At 46.5% G+C, this 19,872-nt stretch overlaps 4 protein-coding genes across 4 annotated transcripts; 3 read left to right on the top strand and 1 right to left on the bottom strand.

Annotated features, from left to right (window-relative positions):
• Positions 1-1,855: 1,855 nt before the first annotated feature.
• Positions 1,856-9,395, top strand: ags2 (alpha-1,3-glucan synthase Ags2; the record flags this gene model as incomplete). Its single annotated transcript, XM_022631225.1, has 6 exons — positions 1,856-2,206; positions 2,264-2,439; positions 2,499-8,435; positions 8,493-8,698; positions 8,971-9,286; positions 9,347-9,395. The coding sequence occupies 6 exons, from the start codon at positions 1,856-1,858 to the stop codon at positions 9,393-9,395; spliced, it is 7,035 nt and encodes a 2,344-aa protein (XP_022488958.1).
• Positions 9,396-10,451: 1,056 nt separating this feature from the next.
• On the top strand, positions 10,452-11,567 carry PENARI_c007G05997 (uncharacterized protein; the record flags this gene model as incomplete). Its single annotated transcript, XM_022630959.1, has 1 exon — positions 10,452-11,567. The coding sequence occupies one exon, from the start codon at positions 10,452-10,454 to the stop codon at positions 11,565-11,567; it is 1,116 nt and encodes a 371-aa protein (XP_022489460.1).
• Positions 11,568-16,112: 4,545 nt separating this feature from the next.
• On the bottom strand, positions 16,113-17,627 carry PENARI_c007G09566 (cytochrome P450; the record flags this gene model as incomplete). Its single annotated transcript, XM_022631124.1, has 2 exons — positions 16,113-16,617; positions 16,675-17,627. The coding sequence occupies 2 exons, from the start codon at positions 17,625-17,627 to the stop codon at positions 16,113-16,115; spliced, it is 1,458 nt and encodes a 485-aa protein (XP_022489064.1).
• Positions 17,628-18,027: 400 nt separating this feature from the next.
• On the top strand, positions 18,028-19,730 carry PENARI_c007G11551 (uncharacterized protein; the record flags this gene model as incomplete). Its single annotated transcript, XM_022631222.1, has 3 exons — positions 18,028-18,394; positions 18,449-19,291; positions 19,351-19,730. 3 exons carry the CDS (start codon positions 18,028-18,030, stop codon positions 19,728-19,730), a joined length of 1,590 nt encoding a protein of 529 aa, XP_022489273.1.
• Between the last annotated feature and the right edge of the window lie 142 nt (positions 19,731-19,872).

Here is a 19,872-nt window from a genome sequence, read left to right as displayed (position 1 = left end):
GACATATTTGCCATGAAAATTCAGGCTCAATATTTCTGCCTATGATACCTAAGTTAACCTCACATTTTAGCGTCCAATCAGGCTGCTTCCTACTATATTTCGGCCATGTTGTCTCAAAGTTCTTTACACTCGAATACATTGACGGAAGACAAATATGTCTCAGTATTAATGGCCGTTTCTGAAATGATAAAGGTCACCTATAACTTATACTCCAAATGTGATCTTGCTTGGCCCTATAAATTGCCACTATATCCACGCTATCATTGGTCAACCCGGTGTCTAAGATGGACCTCAGGTTACATTTGATGAATGCAACTAATGTAGTCACTATTTCCTGTTTAGATCGCTCGCTTTACTAACAACAATGTGCCGGTGGTCTAAGAAGTCATAGGACACTGCAAGTTACTTTGATAGCCGTCACAGTGACTCAGCTGTCTCGTCCAGGTTGAAATCTTGCGTGCAGCAAATGTGAATACGAAGTGTCTGTAGATACGGATATTGTACGGTACATAAAATTCGGACCATGAATATGTACTCCATAGCTTCATGGATTCCGGCGCGGACGCAGCCTAGATGACAACTTGAGTCAACGGTACATATCCCAAACAGGAAATAAATCTGTTATCTTGACATGCATTGATCATCCAGATAACCTGCTCCTTTATGCGAAGAACAAGGGTTTAAAGTTATTTCGTGTTTGACGACATTCTGTTGCAACTATGTTTTCTGGCATGCTCTAGGATTCTGAGGCGATGGTCGAGGCCGAGTCGAGAAAGGTCGAAGATGGACGGTAGAGTTTTCGGCGATATAACCGCCGAAGGTTGTCGGCATGCAGAGGTATTCGCCTTTGTTTATAGTCGATGTTCCAATCGGACCGATATAAGATTAACGATGCATATTTCGCCTCAGACATCTCACCTACCATTGCTCTGACGCCACCCATGGTCTAGTCTCCCAGGACATTGTGATACATGCAATGCATGGATTGCTTGATTAGCAATGTTGAGCACGGCCATTCCAGTTGCCCCGCAGAGAGCTATAGGGTTTGCTGGAATCTCACGACGATGGCGTCTCCTCGTAAGACAGGGAACTTCGCCGTCTGAGCCTCACGGTCTCTCAAAATAGCACGCACGAGTAACAAAGATGTAAATCAAAACGCTGAAAGGTCAATGTGTACTCCACTATTCACGTCTCCTATCAGCTGTCTTCTCGCTTCTCACCGTTGATTCCGGATTCAGGGAAAAGTGTCTATTTGCCTCAATTTGCGGCGATGAACAAGAATAAACCTCATAATACTTTGTGCGAGGGCAGATTTCGGGGTATCAGGTCCTTTCTGAAGTATGCTGAAAGTTTCATCCATAATCAAGAAAGTTCCTCTTTTCTCGGTGGTTTGATTCCTTTTGTTTTTATTAGCCACACCGCAGTTCTTATGCTTTCCGTTTCTCTTCCCCTTTCACCCTAAAAGAGCTTCCATAGACTGGAGGGCCTGTGATCCGATTCTACTCTGCTTAGAGTGCCCGAGGTCCCTCGTCACTAAGTCTCGTTTCTCACTACCCATATACCCTGCCAAGGACTTCTGCAGCCTTCCGATACGCAAACTGTTGGCATCCACTCTCCGTTAGTAGACCTATCTGTTCCCTGTTGCTTTCTAAACTCCTGCTTTTCCCTGCCTGGGTCTTGATACATGGCACCATCTCTTTGAGGTACTGAAGAACTAACATGAAATGGTCACACATAGGTATTCCTTTTTGAATAACCGCTTGGGTCAATAGCCCTTATTGCGCTTCTTTCTTTCTGTCTTGACATATGCTGCGAAATCGAGTCTCTTAAGAGGTCCTTCCCTTGAGTTTTCATCATGTATTGGAAACGTACAATCACCGCGGCTGCTCTGTTCGCAGTCCCGGGGATCAGCTGGCCATACGACGAATCTCTCACGGATTATAATATTAATGAAAATCAAACAGCAAGTGATCCTCTAGACTACTGGGGAGAATGGCCCGACCACACCTACTTCCCCTCGCCGGATAATTGGCGTTTTCCTGTATATACGCTTTTCCTCGATCGATTTGTGAATGGTGATCCAACAAACGATAATATTAATGAGACCCTCTTTGAACATGATATTAGCTCGAATCAAATGCGACATGGCGGTGATGTTGCCGGTCTACTGGATACTCTGGACTATTTACAAGGAATGGGCATCAAAGTTGGTTTCATCCATCCTTGACTACGCCTTCTCATTCAGCTAATTCATCCCCTATAGGGCATCTACCTTGCAGGTCTGGTTTTGATGAATCAGCCATGGGGCTCAGATGGCTACTCAGCACTTGACACCACGCTCTTGGACCAACACTTTGGAACGGTTGAAACATGGAGGAATGCCATTACGGAAATCCACAGCCGTGGGATGTATGTCATTTTTGACAATACTGTTGCCACGTAAGTACTAGGCCCAAGATAAATCTTCACTTTATGGAATATTAGCTCACAGTCCGCAGGATGGGCGATCTCATTGGTTTTGAAGGCTACATGAACACAACCACACCTTTTTCCATGCGGGAGCACAAAGCATATTGGAAGTCAGACCGTCACTATGTGGATTTCAGCTATGGCAACTCGTATAACGAGAGCTGTGACTATCCTCGCTTTTGGAACGAAACCGGATACCCCGTGGACCAATACGTTCGTGATGAGCTCGGCGGTTGCTACGATAGTGATTTCGATCAGTACGGTGACATCGAGGCTTTCGGTGTGTACCCTGACTGGCAGCGAGAATTGGCCAAATTTGCATCGGTTCAAGACCGATTACGCGAGTGGGTTCCTAGTGTCAGAGAGAGACTCGTTCGCCATTCATGTATGATCATCGCCTCCTTTGACATTGATGGATTCCGGTACGACAAAGCCACACAAGCTACTATAGACGCTTTGGGGGATATATCTGGCGCGTATCGAGATTGCGCTCGTCGCGTAGGAAAGAACAATTTCTTCCTCCCCGGTGAAGTGACGAGTGGCAACACACTTGGCTCTATTTTCCACGGTCGAGGCCGACAACCTGATATGCAACCGGAGACCCTAGAAGAGGCATTCAAAATGACAAATTCCTCCGATCCGGCGTACTTCATTCGCGATCAGAATCAGCAGGCCATCGATGCAGCAGCATTTCACTATTCAGTCTATCGATCTCTCACCCGTTTCCTTGGTATGGACGGCAATTTGGCTGCCGGCTACGATGTTCCAGTCAACTGGACTGAGGCCTGGTATCAGATGGTCCTCACCAATGATATGATCAATGCCAACACCGGCAAGTTTGATCCTCGCCATATGTACGGAGCCACGAATCAAGATGTGTTCCGGTGGCCAGCGGTGGAATACGGCGTTGAACGACAACTTTTGGCCCTGTTCATTACCACATTGCACATGCCGGGCATTCCGTTGCTTCTATGGGGAGAAGAACAAGCATTTTACGTTTTAGATGCTTCAGCCGTCAACTATATCTACGGTCGTCAAGCTATGTCACCTGCCACTGCCTGGAGAACCCACGGATGTTTCCAGTTGAATTCCACTCAATATTTCCAGTGGCCCATCAAATCCGGGCGATTAGGCTGTACCGATGAGACAGTCACGTATGATCATCGCGACCCGTCTCACCCTGTACGAAATATCATCAAACACATGTATCAGATGCGACAGGACTTTGCCGCATTGAATGATGGATGGTGGGTTCAATTGCTTTCCAACCAAACCCACAAAATATATCTTCCCGGATCAAACGGGGTGCCCACTGAAACTGGAATGTGGTCTGTTTTACGCAGTCCATATTATCAGATGCAAGACCTAGGAGAGATGGGAAACCAGACTGTATGGCTTGTCTACCAGAACAGCAATCGCACAGTGGACTATGAGTTCGATTGCTCCGATCAAAATGCTGCCCTCGTCGCTCCCTTTGATGTCAACACCACAGTCAAGAATCTCTTCTACCCACATGATGAGATCACTCTCCAAGAGAGCCCGATTAAGCTCGGTCTGTATGGTACTAGCGAATATAATGGTTGTATCGATGTGATGACCATGAAGCCTTACGAGTTTAGGGCCTACATCCCGAAAGAGAAATTCCTGTCTCCTCGTCCTATGATCACCAAGTTCTTGCCAGGCCATGATGTCCCCTTGCTATCCGCAGTATCTCCCGGAGAAAGTGAGTCGATGGAAGTCAGCCTCTTTTTCAACGCCGAGATGAATTGTACTATGGTGACCGACTCAATATCGTTGGAGTCGAAGACTGAAACTGGGAATATCCCTTCCTTGGACCTTGACAGTGTCACTTGTGAAACATTGGAGGCCGAGAGTATTACTTGGACTGGCCAAATCCCATATATCTGGGCTTGGAGAGCTACCCTGACTGGCGTCTACAACGGTATACATCGTCTAACCGTCAACAATGCCACAACTACCGATGGAAGAACAACCAATGCTGTCGATCATTTCCTAGTTCGAATCGGACAACAAGACAATCCCATGATATTTGGTTCCGCAAACTACTCTCGCAGCCTCCTCCATGAACGTAAAAATGGTACCATCTTCATCAGACAACACGCAGCCGGGGCCGACAAATACCGATACTCAACCAACTGGGGCAGCACCTTTTCCAAATGGCTGCCATATGAGGGAGGAAATCACACAATCGAGGAACTGCCTTGGTCTGGAACAAAGAAGCAGAGATGGGAAGGCAAACACGTCCGCGTCGAGTATTGGAGTCGTTTAACCGGTAGCAGCGATTACGTTCAAGAGGGTGACGGCCCGGGCTGGAATCCTACTATCCGACGTCGATTCCCCCATCTATTCTTCAATGGCCCGTTCAATGAATACGGGTACGATGCCGGTCTGGACAACGTTGTGAGGCAAGATGAAGATGGCATCTGGAAGTTCCGCTTCATGGCTGAGTGGCCTGCTCAGGGCCAGTTGAACGTGTGGGGCATCAACCCCGATGGCCAGCCAGATCAAAGCTACATCTATGGTGATTCCGATGGTGACTCAGTCCTCGATCGTCTCCCACCCTCTTCGCTGAGTGTGACCAGCATAAATATCACTGATCATCCCCCTAGTCCGCACCTCGCTTGGAGAATCCACCTGGATGACTCGAACTTGCAATTCAAGCTTGTTCCTGCAGGCTCCAAGTACGCCCAAATGGCTCTTTTCTTCTTGCTATGGATTGTTCCTGTGGTCACAGCATCCACCTGCGCCTACGTTTTCATGAAGACTTTCTACCGAATTAAGTTCAACCAGGTCGGCGTGAGTGAGAAGAAGACACTCATCTCCATGGATTTCGTCAGCAGATTCAAGATTCCACCTATGGAAAGTGGCAAATCCAGTAACCCTTTAGTACGCCTTGCCAACAAGTCAAATTTCCTTCAGAGTAGCTCGGCTTTTGGCAAACGAACATATCATCGACGGAAGGTTCTCATTGCCACAATGGAATACGACATCGACGACTGGGCCATCAAGATCAAGATCGGTGGCTTGGGGGTTATGGCACAGCTAATGGGCAAGCAACTTGGCCACCAAGACCTTATCTGGGTCATTCCATGTGTCGGCGGAGTGGACTACCCTGTAGATAAACCGGCCGAATCAATGTTCGTCATGATTTTGGGAAATTCCTACGAGATCAAGATTCAATATCATCAATTGAGGAACATCACCTACGTTCTCCTGGATGCCCCTGTCTTCCGACAACAGTCTGCTACAGAGCCCTACCCGGCCCGTATGGATGACCTCGATAGCGCCATCTATTATTCGGCCTGGAATCAGTGCATAGCGCAAACGATGGAGCGGTTCCCCGTTGAACTGTATCACATCAATGATTATCACGGCTCAGTCGCTCCTTTGTATCTGCTACCCGAGACTATCCCGATTTGCTTGTCACTCCACAATGCCGAATTCCAGGGCTTATGGCCTATGCGGACACAGAAGGAGAAGACCGAAGTGTGCTCGGTATTCAATCTAGATCTGGACGTTGCCACGCGCTATGTTCAGTTCGGCGAGGTCTTTAACCTTTTGCATGCCGGTGCAAGCTATCTTCGTCTTCATCAGCAAGGCTTTGGGGCAGTGGGTGTCTCAAAAAAATACGGCAAACGCTCTTACGCTCGCTACCCGATTTTCTGGGGCTTGAGAAAAGTTGGAAACCTTCCGAATCCTGACCCTTCCGACACCGGTGAGTGGAATCGAGAATTGCCAAAAGAAAGTGACATCAATGTCGACAATGATTATGAGGCTCGCAGAGCAGAGCTCAAGCGCCAGGCTCAAGAGTGGGCTGGTCTTGAGCAGAAGCCCAATGCCGATTTATTGGTCTTCGTTGGAAGATGGTCCATGCAAAAAGGAATCGACCTTATCGCCGACGTGCTACCCAGTGTCTTGGAGGCGCGACCAAACGTTCAACTAATTTGCGTCGGGCCTCTGATTGACTTATATGGCAAGTTCGCTGCATTGAAGCTGGCCCGAATGATGAAGCTGTATCCTAGCAGGGTATGCTCCAAACCTCAATTCACGGTCCTGCCACCATTTATCTTCTCGGGTGCGGAGTTCGCACTGATTCCTTCACGAGACGAACCCTTTGGCCTAGTCGCAGTTGAATTTGGAAGGAAAGGTGCCCTCGGCATTGGCGCCAGGGTAGGCGGGCTTGGACAGATGCCAGGGTGGTGGTATACAGTCGAATCTACAACCACCTCACATTTGTTAAAGCAGTTCAAGCTCGCCATTGACAGCGCCTTGAATTCCAAATCCGAAGTGAGAGCAATGATGCGCGCAAGGTCCGCCAAACAGCGTTTCCCCGTTGCCCAGTGGGTCGAGGATTTAGAGATTCTTCAGTCAACATCCATTCGAGTCCATGATAAGGAACACGCCAAAGCTCAGAATCTGTCTACTGCGGCGGGTGCATACAACGCCATCTACGGAATGATGACTCCACAGGCTGCATCGACAAGGTCGGGTGCATCAACTCCTCCAATGCAACCATCGAGTCGCCCAGGAACAATGGGATCACTGCAGCGAAGCTCCATCATCTACAGTCGGGACCCAAGTCCTGGCGCCGATTCCAGACCTAGATCAGGACTCAGTCGCCAGGTGCCTTTTGGTATTCGACCAATTTCAAGTAGTACGGAACCTCGAGGCAGACGCGATCTCGGGAAGGGAAGTATTGTTGAGGGTGATGACAGCACCGGCAAGGCGTCCCCTGAAGCCGAAGAGGATAGCGATGAAGAGCTAATGGCAACTTGCTATGGAGATGATGATTATCCCGTATTGCCTGACGGAGTGGATGCAGCACGTGCGCAGAATCCTCAATCGCCTGGTATTGCCTTCACCAAGGAGGCTCTCTCGGCACGCCACTTGGCTCGATCTAGCAACACACCGTCGAGCTCGACAGCTCCCAGTACAGCAGAAACAGATGATACTCTTATTCCACCATCGCGTCCATGGGCAGGGCCGGGAAGTCGGTTGAGCAGCTCATCGGCCCTGTCTGTTGATTCAGTTGTTGGAGAGAAGAAAGATTTCAAACTCCAAAAAGTTGATCCATTCTTCACGGATAGCAACGGCGAATACTACAAAGAGTTCGAAAAGAGGCTCGAGGAACTGAATGGAGCCAACTCCGACAATCAACTCTGCATTGAGCAATATCTTGAAAAGAGTGAGAAGAAGTGGTTCAACAAATTCCGCGATGCACGCCTAGGCCGCAATCAAGGATCTCCAACTGGTTCAATGCACCTTGGCAAAGGAGATTCTCCGACGGGATCTATTACTAATGACGACGCAACGTCTCACGATAGTGTTGTGCCCGAGAGGAAAGACGGCCCACTGGATGAATTCATGCTTGGTGATAACTATGTTCCCCCGACAGGCCTGAAGAAGTGGATGCAAATGCGTCTCGGGGAATGGCCTGTGTATTCTCTCTTCCTGGGACTGGGCCAGATCATCGCAGCCAATTCCTACCAGATCACGCTTCTGACCGGAGAGGTGGGCCAAACCGCCGCAAAATTATATGGAATCGCGTCCGTGTACTTGATCACCTCGATTTTGTGGTGGTTCTTCTTCCGCTTCTGCAAATCAGTGCTTGTCCTGACAGTGCCATGGTTCCTATACGGAACTGCATTCATGATCATCGGCATGGCACATTTCGAGCCTGATGCATACGTCCGCGGGTGGATCCAGAATGTCGGAAGTGGAATCTATGCCGCCGCTTCTTCCAGTGGCTCTATATTCTTCGCTCTCAATTTCGGCGATGAGAGCGGTGCCCCTGTCAAGCAGTGGGTGTTCCGGGCTTGTCTGATTCAAGGCACGCAGCAGGCATATGTTATTGCTCTTTGGTACTGGGGCTCGACTTTGACGAAAGCGAGCAGTGCTGGTAACACTAATTCTCAAAGCAGTATCACCAACACCTGGGTAATGACGTGCGTATCATATGCACTTGACTGTCAAATTTGAATTACTGCTAACACACATCCTAGAGCTATCTGCACGCCCATCATGATATTCTTGTGGAGTATTGGCCTGCTCATCTACTTCGGACTGCCAAATTACTACCGCCAAACACCAGGCAAAGTTCCATCATTCTACAAATCCGTCTTCCGACGCAAGATTGTACTCTGGAACTGGGTTGTCGTGGTTCTCCAGAACTTCTTCCTCAGTGCCCCATACGGTCGAAACTGGAATTGTGAGTTCCCATGAAAGTAGAAACACCACATCCCTTTTTCCGAGAATTAGCCATACAGTCCACTAACCTCGGCTTAGTTCTCTGGATATCCAACCACGCCAGTTCCTGGCAAATCCTCCTCCTCTGCGTATTGTTCTTTGGTTTTGTCTGGATAGCAATCTTTTTTCTCCTAGCCAGACTATCCAAATCCCACAGCTGGATCCTCCCGGTGGTAGCTTGCGGTCTAGGAGCACCACGTTGGGCACAGATATGGTGGGGAACATCTTCATCAGGCCTATTCCTCCCCTGGGCCGGTAGCTATACTTCAGGTGCATTGGTCTCGCGCAGTTTATGGCTCTGGCTTGGCGTCCTGGATGCACTGCAAGGTCTCGGATTTGGCATGATTCTCCTGCAAACACTGACGCGCATGCATATCTGCTTCACTCTTCTTGTGTCGCAGGTTATTGGTTCCATTGCAACTATGTGTGCTCGGTCGTTTGCGCCGAATAACATTGGTCCTGGGCCTATATCCCCCGATATTACTGCTGGGGTGGGGGCGTTGGCGAACGCTTGGTTTTGGATTGCGCTTTTGTTACAGCTTTTGATATGGTACGTCTTCCTACTTGAGAGATAAATTGGCTTCTCTTGCTGACATCTTGTTACCTGCAGTGGCGGCTTTCTTCTTTTCTTCCGGCGGGAGCAACTTTCGAAGCCCTGATGGGATTTGAACTTTTTTGTTGGCTGTTGGGTGGAAACGAGTAATTTGATAAGGCCCATCACCTGGAGGGTTTGACTATCCGTGCCTACATTCACTCCAGCTGCTTTTCCTTGGGTTGGAGAACTATGTCGAAAAGGTTCAGCTGCTTAGTATCTAAATCTAATGATATCACGTTGTCGAATGTGAAGCACAAATGCTTTAATTCTGGCTAAATCAGCTGGAAATAGCGACTAGCAAATACTTATCCAGCGTAGTACGTACTACTATCGTAAAACTTCAGTTCACCATCTCCAACCTTTGTCATCTAAATACGGATCTGTGATCATGATGGGAAAGTACTGATCACTGGCCGTGGTTGTTCGCACCAGAGCGAACCTGACGTAAGTTCTATCATCCCAAGTGGAAACGCTGGCAGTCATGCTATGCCTCATAATCTAACTTCCCGGTAGCTTAGGTACAACACCACAGCCCCGTTCGTTAATAGCCTTGAGAGTGATAAGCTCTCAAAAATCATAGGGTTCAACGACTTGAGCCTGGCGGTCCTCGGCATCTTCATACTCCGTGCCAGCAAAAGGAAACTGCTTTTAAACTCGCAGAAATGCAAGCTTCTGTTAGGGGCCCTGACCAACGGAGCGACAAATAAAATGTTTCAGGAGCGCGTGCAGGGATACCATCGGCCATGTTCCGCAGGTATAATATTGACGCACTCCTCGAGCTTCTCGGTGCCTAGCGCTACAGCCGGAGGTCCTCGAAAACAACCAATCGATCCCGGAAGGGGTCGCCATCTAAGCAGCGGCGAATCAGTATATCGATACAAAAACTAGGTGTTATACGAGCAGAACTGAGAGCCCGAGGACAGCCAACAAGCAGCATTAAAGCGCGAGGGCACGGGATGAGCATATACGTGGGTTGAAGGATGAAGCTGAACCTATTTCTATGAGCCAGGGGACTGTGGGCTGTGTTTGTTTGGATGGGGGAATCTGGCCGTGGCGACGAGTACGGGTGGTATGACGAATAAATTTCCTGGTCGCATTGGGGATCCGCCGACTCTGGGAGATGGGTTTTGGGCTGGGTCTTGGGCTGAGGCTTGGGATGAGATGGTATCGGATAGTGCTTCCAACGGATCTTCTCAATACCCCACGGTCGGGGGCGTTTTTCGAGAGGCTAAAGACTGGTTGGCCGATTGTTTGCCTTGAGGAAGAGTGTGATGATTACGTCGAGGCCGGAGTGCTCGACTTTGCGAATATTCCAACTACACTCCGACTATGGCTCCGATCTCAAGATGGTCTCAAGATTCATGGTGTATCATTAACAAACCGAGAGACACTAGAGTCGGCATTCATTCTCCTTGATAGAGGCCGTACATTGCCCTTCAAGCAATTCTCGGCTGAATACCTTGCCCGCAGGGTCGGAATGCTGTACATCAGGAAGATTACCCGAGCCGAATCGCGATGCAAGCAAGCCAAAGCCGTGCCGGGAGAACCCGGCAAAGTAGTTCGTCTCAAATGCAGCGGTTGCCAAATACCTGTACTAGACGATGCTTTCCCTTTCTTTACTGCGGATTCACCAGACATTTACATTACTGAGGTTGTTCAGATTGCCCAGAAAGGCGGCAATGGCTGTGGGCAAGAGGGTTGCAAAGGAAAGCCAGGTCTCGTCCCTGCCAACCGCGCGATACAGGGCCATACCCGCATGGAAACGAGGGCTATTGACCAGACGGCACGTCGCAAATCAAATTGGAAAGCTCCCTTTTGCCGCACAGGTAAGGACCTGGAGGGCTGTGCCGAGTCAGTTCGTGTACGCGGCAGAGGTTCTATTCAAGGTGGTCAAAAAACAGAGTGTGGGCTCGAAAGGGACTACAACACGCCAGAGTGGACGCTACACTCACCTCCTCGCCTTGTCCAACCTCGACTGAAATGTGATTGTGATGGGAAGACCAAGGATCATTACTTTGAGCCTATGGACAAAAAGATCCCTATGATGCTTATGAAGGCCCTACGCAAAATTCACCAAGGATTTGTGGACGCACGCTGTGACTTGGCCAATTATCCCAAGCTCCCTCAAATCATATTCAACCTTGAGCCAACCGGGGAACCCAAGAAAATACCCAGGACATACCAAGAGAGATTCGAAGATTTGAAAACTGCCAAAAGAGCTTTGAGTGGCTTATAACAAACAATCTAGCCACATTGGTAGGAGGATATGTGCTCTATTTTTCATTGCTTCATACTGAGTATGCTCTTCAGGTTCTCCATAATGCTCAAGTTGACTTGCAGGAATTGATGGCTTTGCCAAGAGTGGTAGCGAGCTGCGCAAGTTAGGAAGAATTCAAATTCCATGAAAATCATTCCTGCCATAAATGAATACATCTCCTGATCAGTAGGAGTTCTCCCGCAATAAATATAGACATGTAACGACTTGCAAGCTGAAACAACGTCTAAATCGTTAATGCATTCCTATCACATGGGTGCACGTCTAGGAATGGGTTCCCCCAGCTTTCCATTCTTGCGTTTAAATGCCCTGTGCTGTGAGCTCCGGAATATGCTATACGGATTGTCACCCTAGGTGCCGGGTCTGTAGTTAAAGGAGTTCTCGGGGATATTCACTATTTGCGTATGAATCCCATATATAACACGAGACCCGTGAGAGAAATTGCGTAAAGATCACAGTGCATTTGGCCCTGTAATGGGTACATGAAACGTCATATGTTCATGGCGCTTCCACTTGCTTATTATGACCGAACCTATTTTATCGTTGTTCCTGCGTTTTTTCGCTCCTATGTTACCAGTACACTGCTTCTGTATTCAAAAGCTCGTACCGTGCTTAAATCCTTGGCCAAAGCTGGGAGTACACTTGAATTTTCCAATATTAACGACGGTAATATACGGCTACCAGTGGATAATAATAGTGAATTAAGAATCACATGGGATCTGTCTCACAGCCACTGAGCCCTAGCTTGAGCTGTGAATGCCTACTTTTTTACGTATAATACGTACTGGAGTTGTGATGTGAAAGATTCGGGGAATTATCACCCAATGGGACGATAGCTCAGTTGGGAGAGCGTGCGACTGAAGTTACTTCTGTCTTCGCAAGGTCGCTGGTTCGATCCCGGCTCGTCCCACTTTTTTAGAAGTTTTTTTAATTTTAAATTTTGAATAAATGCTATATAAACTATTTTGAACCCCTCCCATGAAGTTAAATTCCTTTGTTCTCTATAGCCGTTTCATAGGACCGCCCCCCACCCTCGCGGTGCAAATTTTCAATTTATTCAACTTCTAGCTCATTTTCTAGGCGTATAAGGTCTAGGATCCATGAAATAAAGCCTATCAATAGCTTTATTAGCCAATAATGTATTATCCTCCTCATTTTCAGCTGTTTCCTCCAATTCCTTAGCCGCCAAATCGGCCGCTATTTTCTCTGCGTCTTTCCGCTAAGCACGAAGCTTCGATTTATCTTCTTTCTTACACCTTCGCTATACTAGCCTATTTCCTAAAATTGATGACAGAGGGCTTTTCGTAGCTCCCTTTACCTATCGCTTGCTTTTTGACTTTTTTCTAGGCGTTTGTGGCTAAAGGCGCGCGTAAGGCTTATCTCTACAAGTTCCGTATTATATAGAGACGATTTTCCGGCATTAATTGCGCGCCGTATATGCTTCCGAATTTTTCGTAGATTAGAAGTAGGGTTATTAAGTAATGGGAAAACCGTATCCTCCAATTTCTTAATACGCGCATAAGAATTGGGCGGAGAATTAGTCGCTAAACTTGGGAATTCGCGGGCGGGTGATAGTGACGGCTCGTTATATATACGTAACGTCTCTCCGTCCGAATCCTATCCTAAACGATCTAAAACTTGTTTAGGATCTGGTGGCTAAATACTAGTAGATTTAAACGAAGTTTTGATAGTTTGGGACCTTAGGGCGGAGCGTTAGACGGCATTAATGTTACGGAAAAAGTCGCGTTTTTTATTGCTTCCACCCCACGCTACAACTTCAGTATTCGCTATTTTAAAATGATACTTTAGGCTTAAAAAGCCTCAGCATCAAGCGGCTAATATAGATAAGTCGTGTGAGGCATAAAATACTAAGGAATAATCAAGTTTTCCTTACAAAAATCGAGAAATTCGATAGTTATATATAATATATAATTGTCTATTAGCAAAAGCCTTAGTCGCCCGCGTCGTACGCGGTTTTTTATAGCTTTATAAAACGAGCAGAGCTATCGGTAGGTAGTCTCACGATCTATCTAGCCACTAGACGTTAAATAGATAATTTTATACGCCGAAGAAGAGGTTAATATATTGCTATACTAGTCTTCTATATAGACGCTTCCTTTGACTAGAAACCACGGAAACATCACCTAGCCATTAGCGGCGACGCATTTAATACCGGTAATAGTTTCACCTCAATCTCTAGTAGCAATACTAGCAGTTTAACGCGTAGAGACAACGTGTTAGTTAAGTCCTTCGCTATTTTGGAAGCCAGTTTCATCCTAATTATAGATCTTCTGTGGTTCGAAATCATGCTCACGATAGAGATAAGCAAGCCTATTATACCAATGGCTAATAACTCTAGGATCCTCGGCTTTAATTCGTAAAGTTTCCTTCGGTTTTTGGGTAACAAGCTTGATATATAGAGGTAGACGGTCTATAAACCGATAGCTATATATTGGACCGACAACTCTCTCCGAACCTACTATTTTCAATAGGCGATTTGCAGCACTTTCAATATCTTTTGCGCTTAGAGGTATATAGCAAGAATTTAGCACTTCGATCTAGCTAATTAATACATTTTCCTGATTTAGATTCAATGCATTATTAGTGGTAGGATCGGAGAGAGATGTCTTCCCGTTTTTGCGACCGCGAAGCTTCGAATAAGACACGCGATAATGGTCCGCAGCCTTACGTAGGGATGAAAATTCTTGCGATTCATAAGCATCTAATGCCTTAGCTAGCAGAGCCTCTTCATCATGAGCTTTTTTTGGCATTTTTTGGTGGGTAAAAATTCGCGTAAAGTTGAAAAAGTACGAAATTTGCATTATGGCTGAGAATTGCATTATGGCTGAGGGACACCCCCTACCCGAGAGGGTGGGGGGTTGTCCCGTGACACGGCTATAAACCAAGTTCCATTTATTTATTTTTTTTTTATTTTAACAAACAGTCCTTCCTATGTACTTATAAATTCATTGCTTTGATACTAGACTATCACCCAATGGGACGATAGCTCAGTTGGGAGAGCGTGCGACTGAAGTTACTTCTGTCTTCGCAAGGTCGCTGGTTCGATCCCGGCTCGTCCCAATTTTTTAAAAGTTTTACTAAATTTTGAATAAATGCTATATAAACTTTTCTGAACCCCTCCCATGAAGTTAAATTCTTTTGTTCTCTATATAAACAAAGTTTCATTTATTTAATTTTTTTTAAATGTAACAAACAGTCCTTCCTATGTACTTATATTTTCATTGCTACTAAACTATCACCCAATGGGACGATAGCTCAGTTGGGAGAGCGTGCGACTGAAGTTACTTCTGTCTTCGCAAGGTCGCTGGTTCGATCCCGGCTCATCCCATTTTCTTTTTCTTTTTCAAATTCCGAATAATGGCTATATAAATTTTTTCAGTCTCTATATAGACTAAGTATTCATTTATTTTAATATTTTAATTTAAGACTAAACGGTCCTTCTTATGTAATGTACTTATGAAGAAGGTATTACTACTAATATCCTTTTCTAGATGTTACTATAGATAACGTATTTCCTATGCGAGCCGCTACCCCAAAACACCATAGTAAACGCGATATATTCTACACTTTTATCTCAACAACCACGTCTTAATTATATTTCATTACTTACTAATAGCTATTGATAAGACTTATTAGCACTATGTTTCAATTTCAAGGGAATCAAAAAGCTATATTATCATCATTTCAGAAATTACTGAAAATTACACAGCCATGAGCTACAAATATATATATCTCGATCATGAAGACGTAGAAATTCTCCAAGCTCCCTAAAGAGGCTAGACATCACCTAAAAAACATTCTACTAAAATGAAAAATACCTATAGGCCATGGTTGTTGAGATATAAAGCTGTAATTTATCGCATTTACTATGGTGTTTTGGGGTGGGCGGCTCGCTTGGGTGGGCGGCTCGCATGGGAAATACATTAGCTAGAATTAGCAAGTTTATTTATTTTTGGGAGAATCATTTTACTGTAGCAAGACTTCGAGGCGATTCTTACATAATGGGACGATAGCTCAGTTGGGAGAGCGTGCGACTGAAGTTACTTCTGTCTTCGCAAGGTCGCTGGTTCGATCCCGGCTCGTCCCACTTTTTTTATATATATATATATATATAAAGCGTTGCCTTCTCTTTTTCCTTCTATATATAAACTAAGGCACATTCGGATTTGACGATACTAGGATTTATGGCCAATTTTCTAGAAGGAAATACTTTACTAAAGTCCTTTCACCTCCACTTTTACATATTCTATATGTTTAACCTACTAAGTTTAGTTATAAACAACTATAACCCGAGACACCTGAAAATAGGCAAAAAAGAGGTGCAAAAAAGAGGTGCAAAAAAGAGAGGCCAAAGTAAGGCGAAAACAATGCACTAACTTTAACCGGTATACTTGCTTCGAGGCTTTTCATGTAGAGACTGTCCAATACGTGGGGGCACTGTATACACATTTATGACCCAGTTGTAGACAATCAGCTACGGGGAATCTAGATTTGATTGCTAAACTGAATCAGAATCTGCTCCCCTTCAACCCGAGAATTAAACCACTCCTTGAGTCGAATAGCGTCGTTGCCAACAATGCTCGACCCACGAAGCAAGTCCGCCTCCACAATCTTGAGGATTGCCATGGTCAACTCCAAAGTCCCCAAATTCTGCGCAATACACCCCCTACTACCTTTTCCAAATGCAAAAAAGTGATTTAACATCTCATTGGTCGGTTCCAGCCAGCGTTCAGGCGTAAATCGCAACGGCTCTGGGAAAACATCTTCGTCTTGATGCAGCTGGAAAGAAGATACACCGACATTCGTCCCAGCTGGGAAGTAGTATTGGTGATATTTCCATCCCCCGTTGGGGACTTCTCGTGGCAGTCTAATAGGATTGGCCCAGGATAGACGTAGTCCTTCCCGAATAGTTCCCCGAAGATAGCTGCTGGATGCAGGATCCTCCCCCTTTGCGGCTGTGTTCTGGACTTCCGAGCGGAGTCGGTTATATCTAAATAACTATGTGAGTTATGATGTGTTAGATCGTTATTCACTGCGTTGGTCTTACATTTCAGGGTTCTTTGCAAGAAACCACAATATGGTAGCAGTATTCATGCTGGTCGAGTCCGTCCCAGCAAAGCAAACATCTTTCACCTCAATCTGACACTGCGAAAATGACTGCTTTCCCAATAGGCGGCTCTGATAGCTTCCACTTTTAGGCATTGTACCTTTCGCAAGCGCCGCACCTTTGACAAGTTGCCCAGTGAACTTGTCCATAAGACTGAATGCTCTCTCGGTGGTTTCAGTTGACATGAACTTCTCAGCAACTGCCATGACAAAATCCGTCATCCTCCCTGGAGTCAGATTGAAGAACGCCCCAACGCCAACAAATGCATCCACAAAAGGTGACGCTGACATCACTCCAGACTCCTCATTAAGAGCCCCATAGCGATGCTGAAACAGATAAGTACTCACAGCATCAATAGCCATACAGCGCGAAATATTAAGCACATTAACAGGGCCACCCTTCTCAGCCTCCCGTCTTAGTCGTCCTACAAAATCATCAAAAACCTTCGACAAGTCCTTCTCCGACTGTCTCAGTGAAGCAGTCGAAAAAAGTGGCGCAACAGCCTTGGCTCTAGTGGCACGCTCAGGGAGCGTCAACGTAGAGAAAATAGTAGTGTGGCCATCGATATCGAATTTCGAGTAAGCCCGCGCCTTAGGAAATCCACCGCGGGAGATGTATATCGGCTCGATAGCGTCTGCACCGGCGATATCGACATCATTTGGCGCGACGCGTAGCACTGGACCGTATTTACGGTGTAGATTGAAGACTACCGTGCATTCGTCGCCGATGTAGGTGTGGTATGCCAGCCAGAGGGAAGTGCAGGCTGCGATCTTCGGGCCTGGAGTGCGGGACAAGGGGTGGTAATAGAGGCGGTAAACCCACTTGCACACCAGGCTGGCTGTTACGAGTGATAGTAGCCATGGTGCAATGGTCGGGATGGATATTAAGGCCATGTTGCCGTGCAGAGTTTCTGTCTGGCGTTTTGGTATTTAAGCCATTTCTTGTTGGCAAATCGGAAGCATCTTACCTATCGCGTTTCGGGTGGGCCGAAGGGATGTGTACCGCGGGGTCTATAGTTAAGAGTGGGAATTCTCTTCGTTTTTGGTTTTGGAAAATGGGCAAAAAGAGATGAAAAGGAGATTAAAAGTGAGAAGTAAAAAGCGAAGTAAAGAAAGTAGCAAACATCGTGCAACAAAAAACGTAACGTGACTCAAGACTTCGTAGACGGAACAAGGTCGGTGTTTCCGATGTGATGTTATCTCGATCAGCAACGACAAGATAACACCTCGACATTGCAGCTTATATTCCCCCTATAGCCACTCAACATGGTCTGCAGTCACTCCGCCCGACATAATGACAACGAAAGAGGCATTCAATGCCTCAACAACCGAGGATGTAGCCCTCGAACACTTGGGCTACCAACAAGAATTCAAGCGCTCATACAGCCTATTCGACATGGTAGGATTCAGCTTCAGCATCGTAACCTGCTGGACAGCCCTAAGCGGAGTATTCATCATCGGCGTCGAAGCAGGCGGCCCACCAGTCATGATCTTCGGCTGGATCGGAGTCTGCGTGTTCACCGTGTTCATCGCGCTGGCCATGGCTGAGATGTGTTCACGCTGGCCTGTGGCGGGTGGTCAATACTCATGGGTTGCTATGCTGGCGCCGCCACGAGTATCGAGGCAGTTGTCTTATATCACCGGGTGGTTTATGTTGACTGGTACGTACCTACCCCCTCTTTTTGCAGGTGAATATCTAGCTAATTTCTATGTAGGCATCCTGGCCATGGGTGCAGTCAACAATTCATTTGGATCTAATTACATCCTAGGTCAAGCGAACCTAGTCTTCCCAGATTTCGTCATCGAACGATGGCATACAGTCCTAGTCGCCTGGGCTGTGGGACTATTCGCGCTGGCAGTCAATATATTCGCGCCTCATGCGTTACATCGTCTATCACGCATAATCCTACTATGGAACATTGCCTCATTCATAATCGTCATTATCACTTTGCTTGTAACGAATAAACAAAAGCAAGACGCAAGCTTCGTCTTCCACGACTTCCGAAACATGACAGGTTTCGGCGCTGCAATGGCAACGATCGTTGGTATCCTGCAGAGCTTTTTCGGGATGTGCTGCTACGATGCACCGAGTCATATGACAGAAGAGATGACGCATGCCAGTCGAGATGCGCCCAGGGCAATTATTCTTTCTGTTATTATGGGTGCTGTGACGGGCTTTGTGTTTCTTCTCACGCTTTGCTTTTGTATGGGTGATATTGGGGCCACGGCGGATTCGAGTACGGGTGTTCCTGTTATTCAGATCTTCTATGACTCCACGCATAGTAAGGTTGGGACTTGTATACTGGCGAGTATGATTACTGTTATTATCATCGTGGCTTCTGTTAGTCTTGTTGCTGAGGGATCACGGTCTGTTTATGCCTTTGCTCGAGATCATGGTCTTCCATTCTCGGGTTTGTGGTCTAAGGTCGACCCGAGGAAGAAGATTCCTCTATATTCTATTATTCTTACTTTGGTGGTGCAGCTCGCTTTGAATGCGATTTACTTTGGGACGGTGACTGGCTTTGAGACGATTGTCTCACTTGCTACTACAGGATTCTGTGAGTGATAATGTCCCCCTTTTCCCTTTTTGTGATCAAAGGCTAACGGTTCTGAATAGATGTCTCATACGGCCTTGCCCTGTTTGCGCGGCTATTGGGCTATTTCTTTGGTCACCAAACTTCCTCTTTCGAGGGATCATATTCATTGCCTCTTCCGTTGTCAATCAGCTTCAATGTTATCGGCTTGGTCTTTTTGCTGTTTGCTTCTATTACATTCAACTTCCCTTCTGGGGCTCCGGTCACCTCCGATTCAATGAACTATACCAGTGCTGCTATCGGACTGGTGACAATACTGAGCTTCATAACCTGGTTCACTACCGCAAGGAAACGCTTCACTGGGCCATCGGACGTCAGGAACCTAATTTTGAACAGTGTGGAAAGCCCGTCGCTATTGGAGTCTAAGCATACTGGCTCCAAGGAGAGTACGGAAAGTAAATAGGGCATCATATACACTACAGCCAAGATATACACTACGACCGAGAGCAAGGCTCTTGGTGTTGTGATCTATCGCATATACTGAATTTTTTTACAAGAAAAAGTAGCTCCACGATCATAATTCATTCTCGTTGAAATTCGTAGAC

This window comes from Penicillium arizonense (genome assembly GCF_001773325.1).
Source record: "Penicillium arizonense strain CBS 141311 chromosome Unknown PENARI_contig007, whole genome shotgun sequence".
In the NCBI taxonomy this organism is placed as follows: Eukaryota; Fungi; Ascomycota; class Eurotiomycetes; order Eurotiales; family Aspergillaceae; genus Penicillium; species Penicillium arizonense.
Note: the sequence above shows the minus strand (reverse complement) of the source record. Positions and strands in the feature narration are given on the sequence as shown.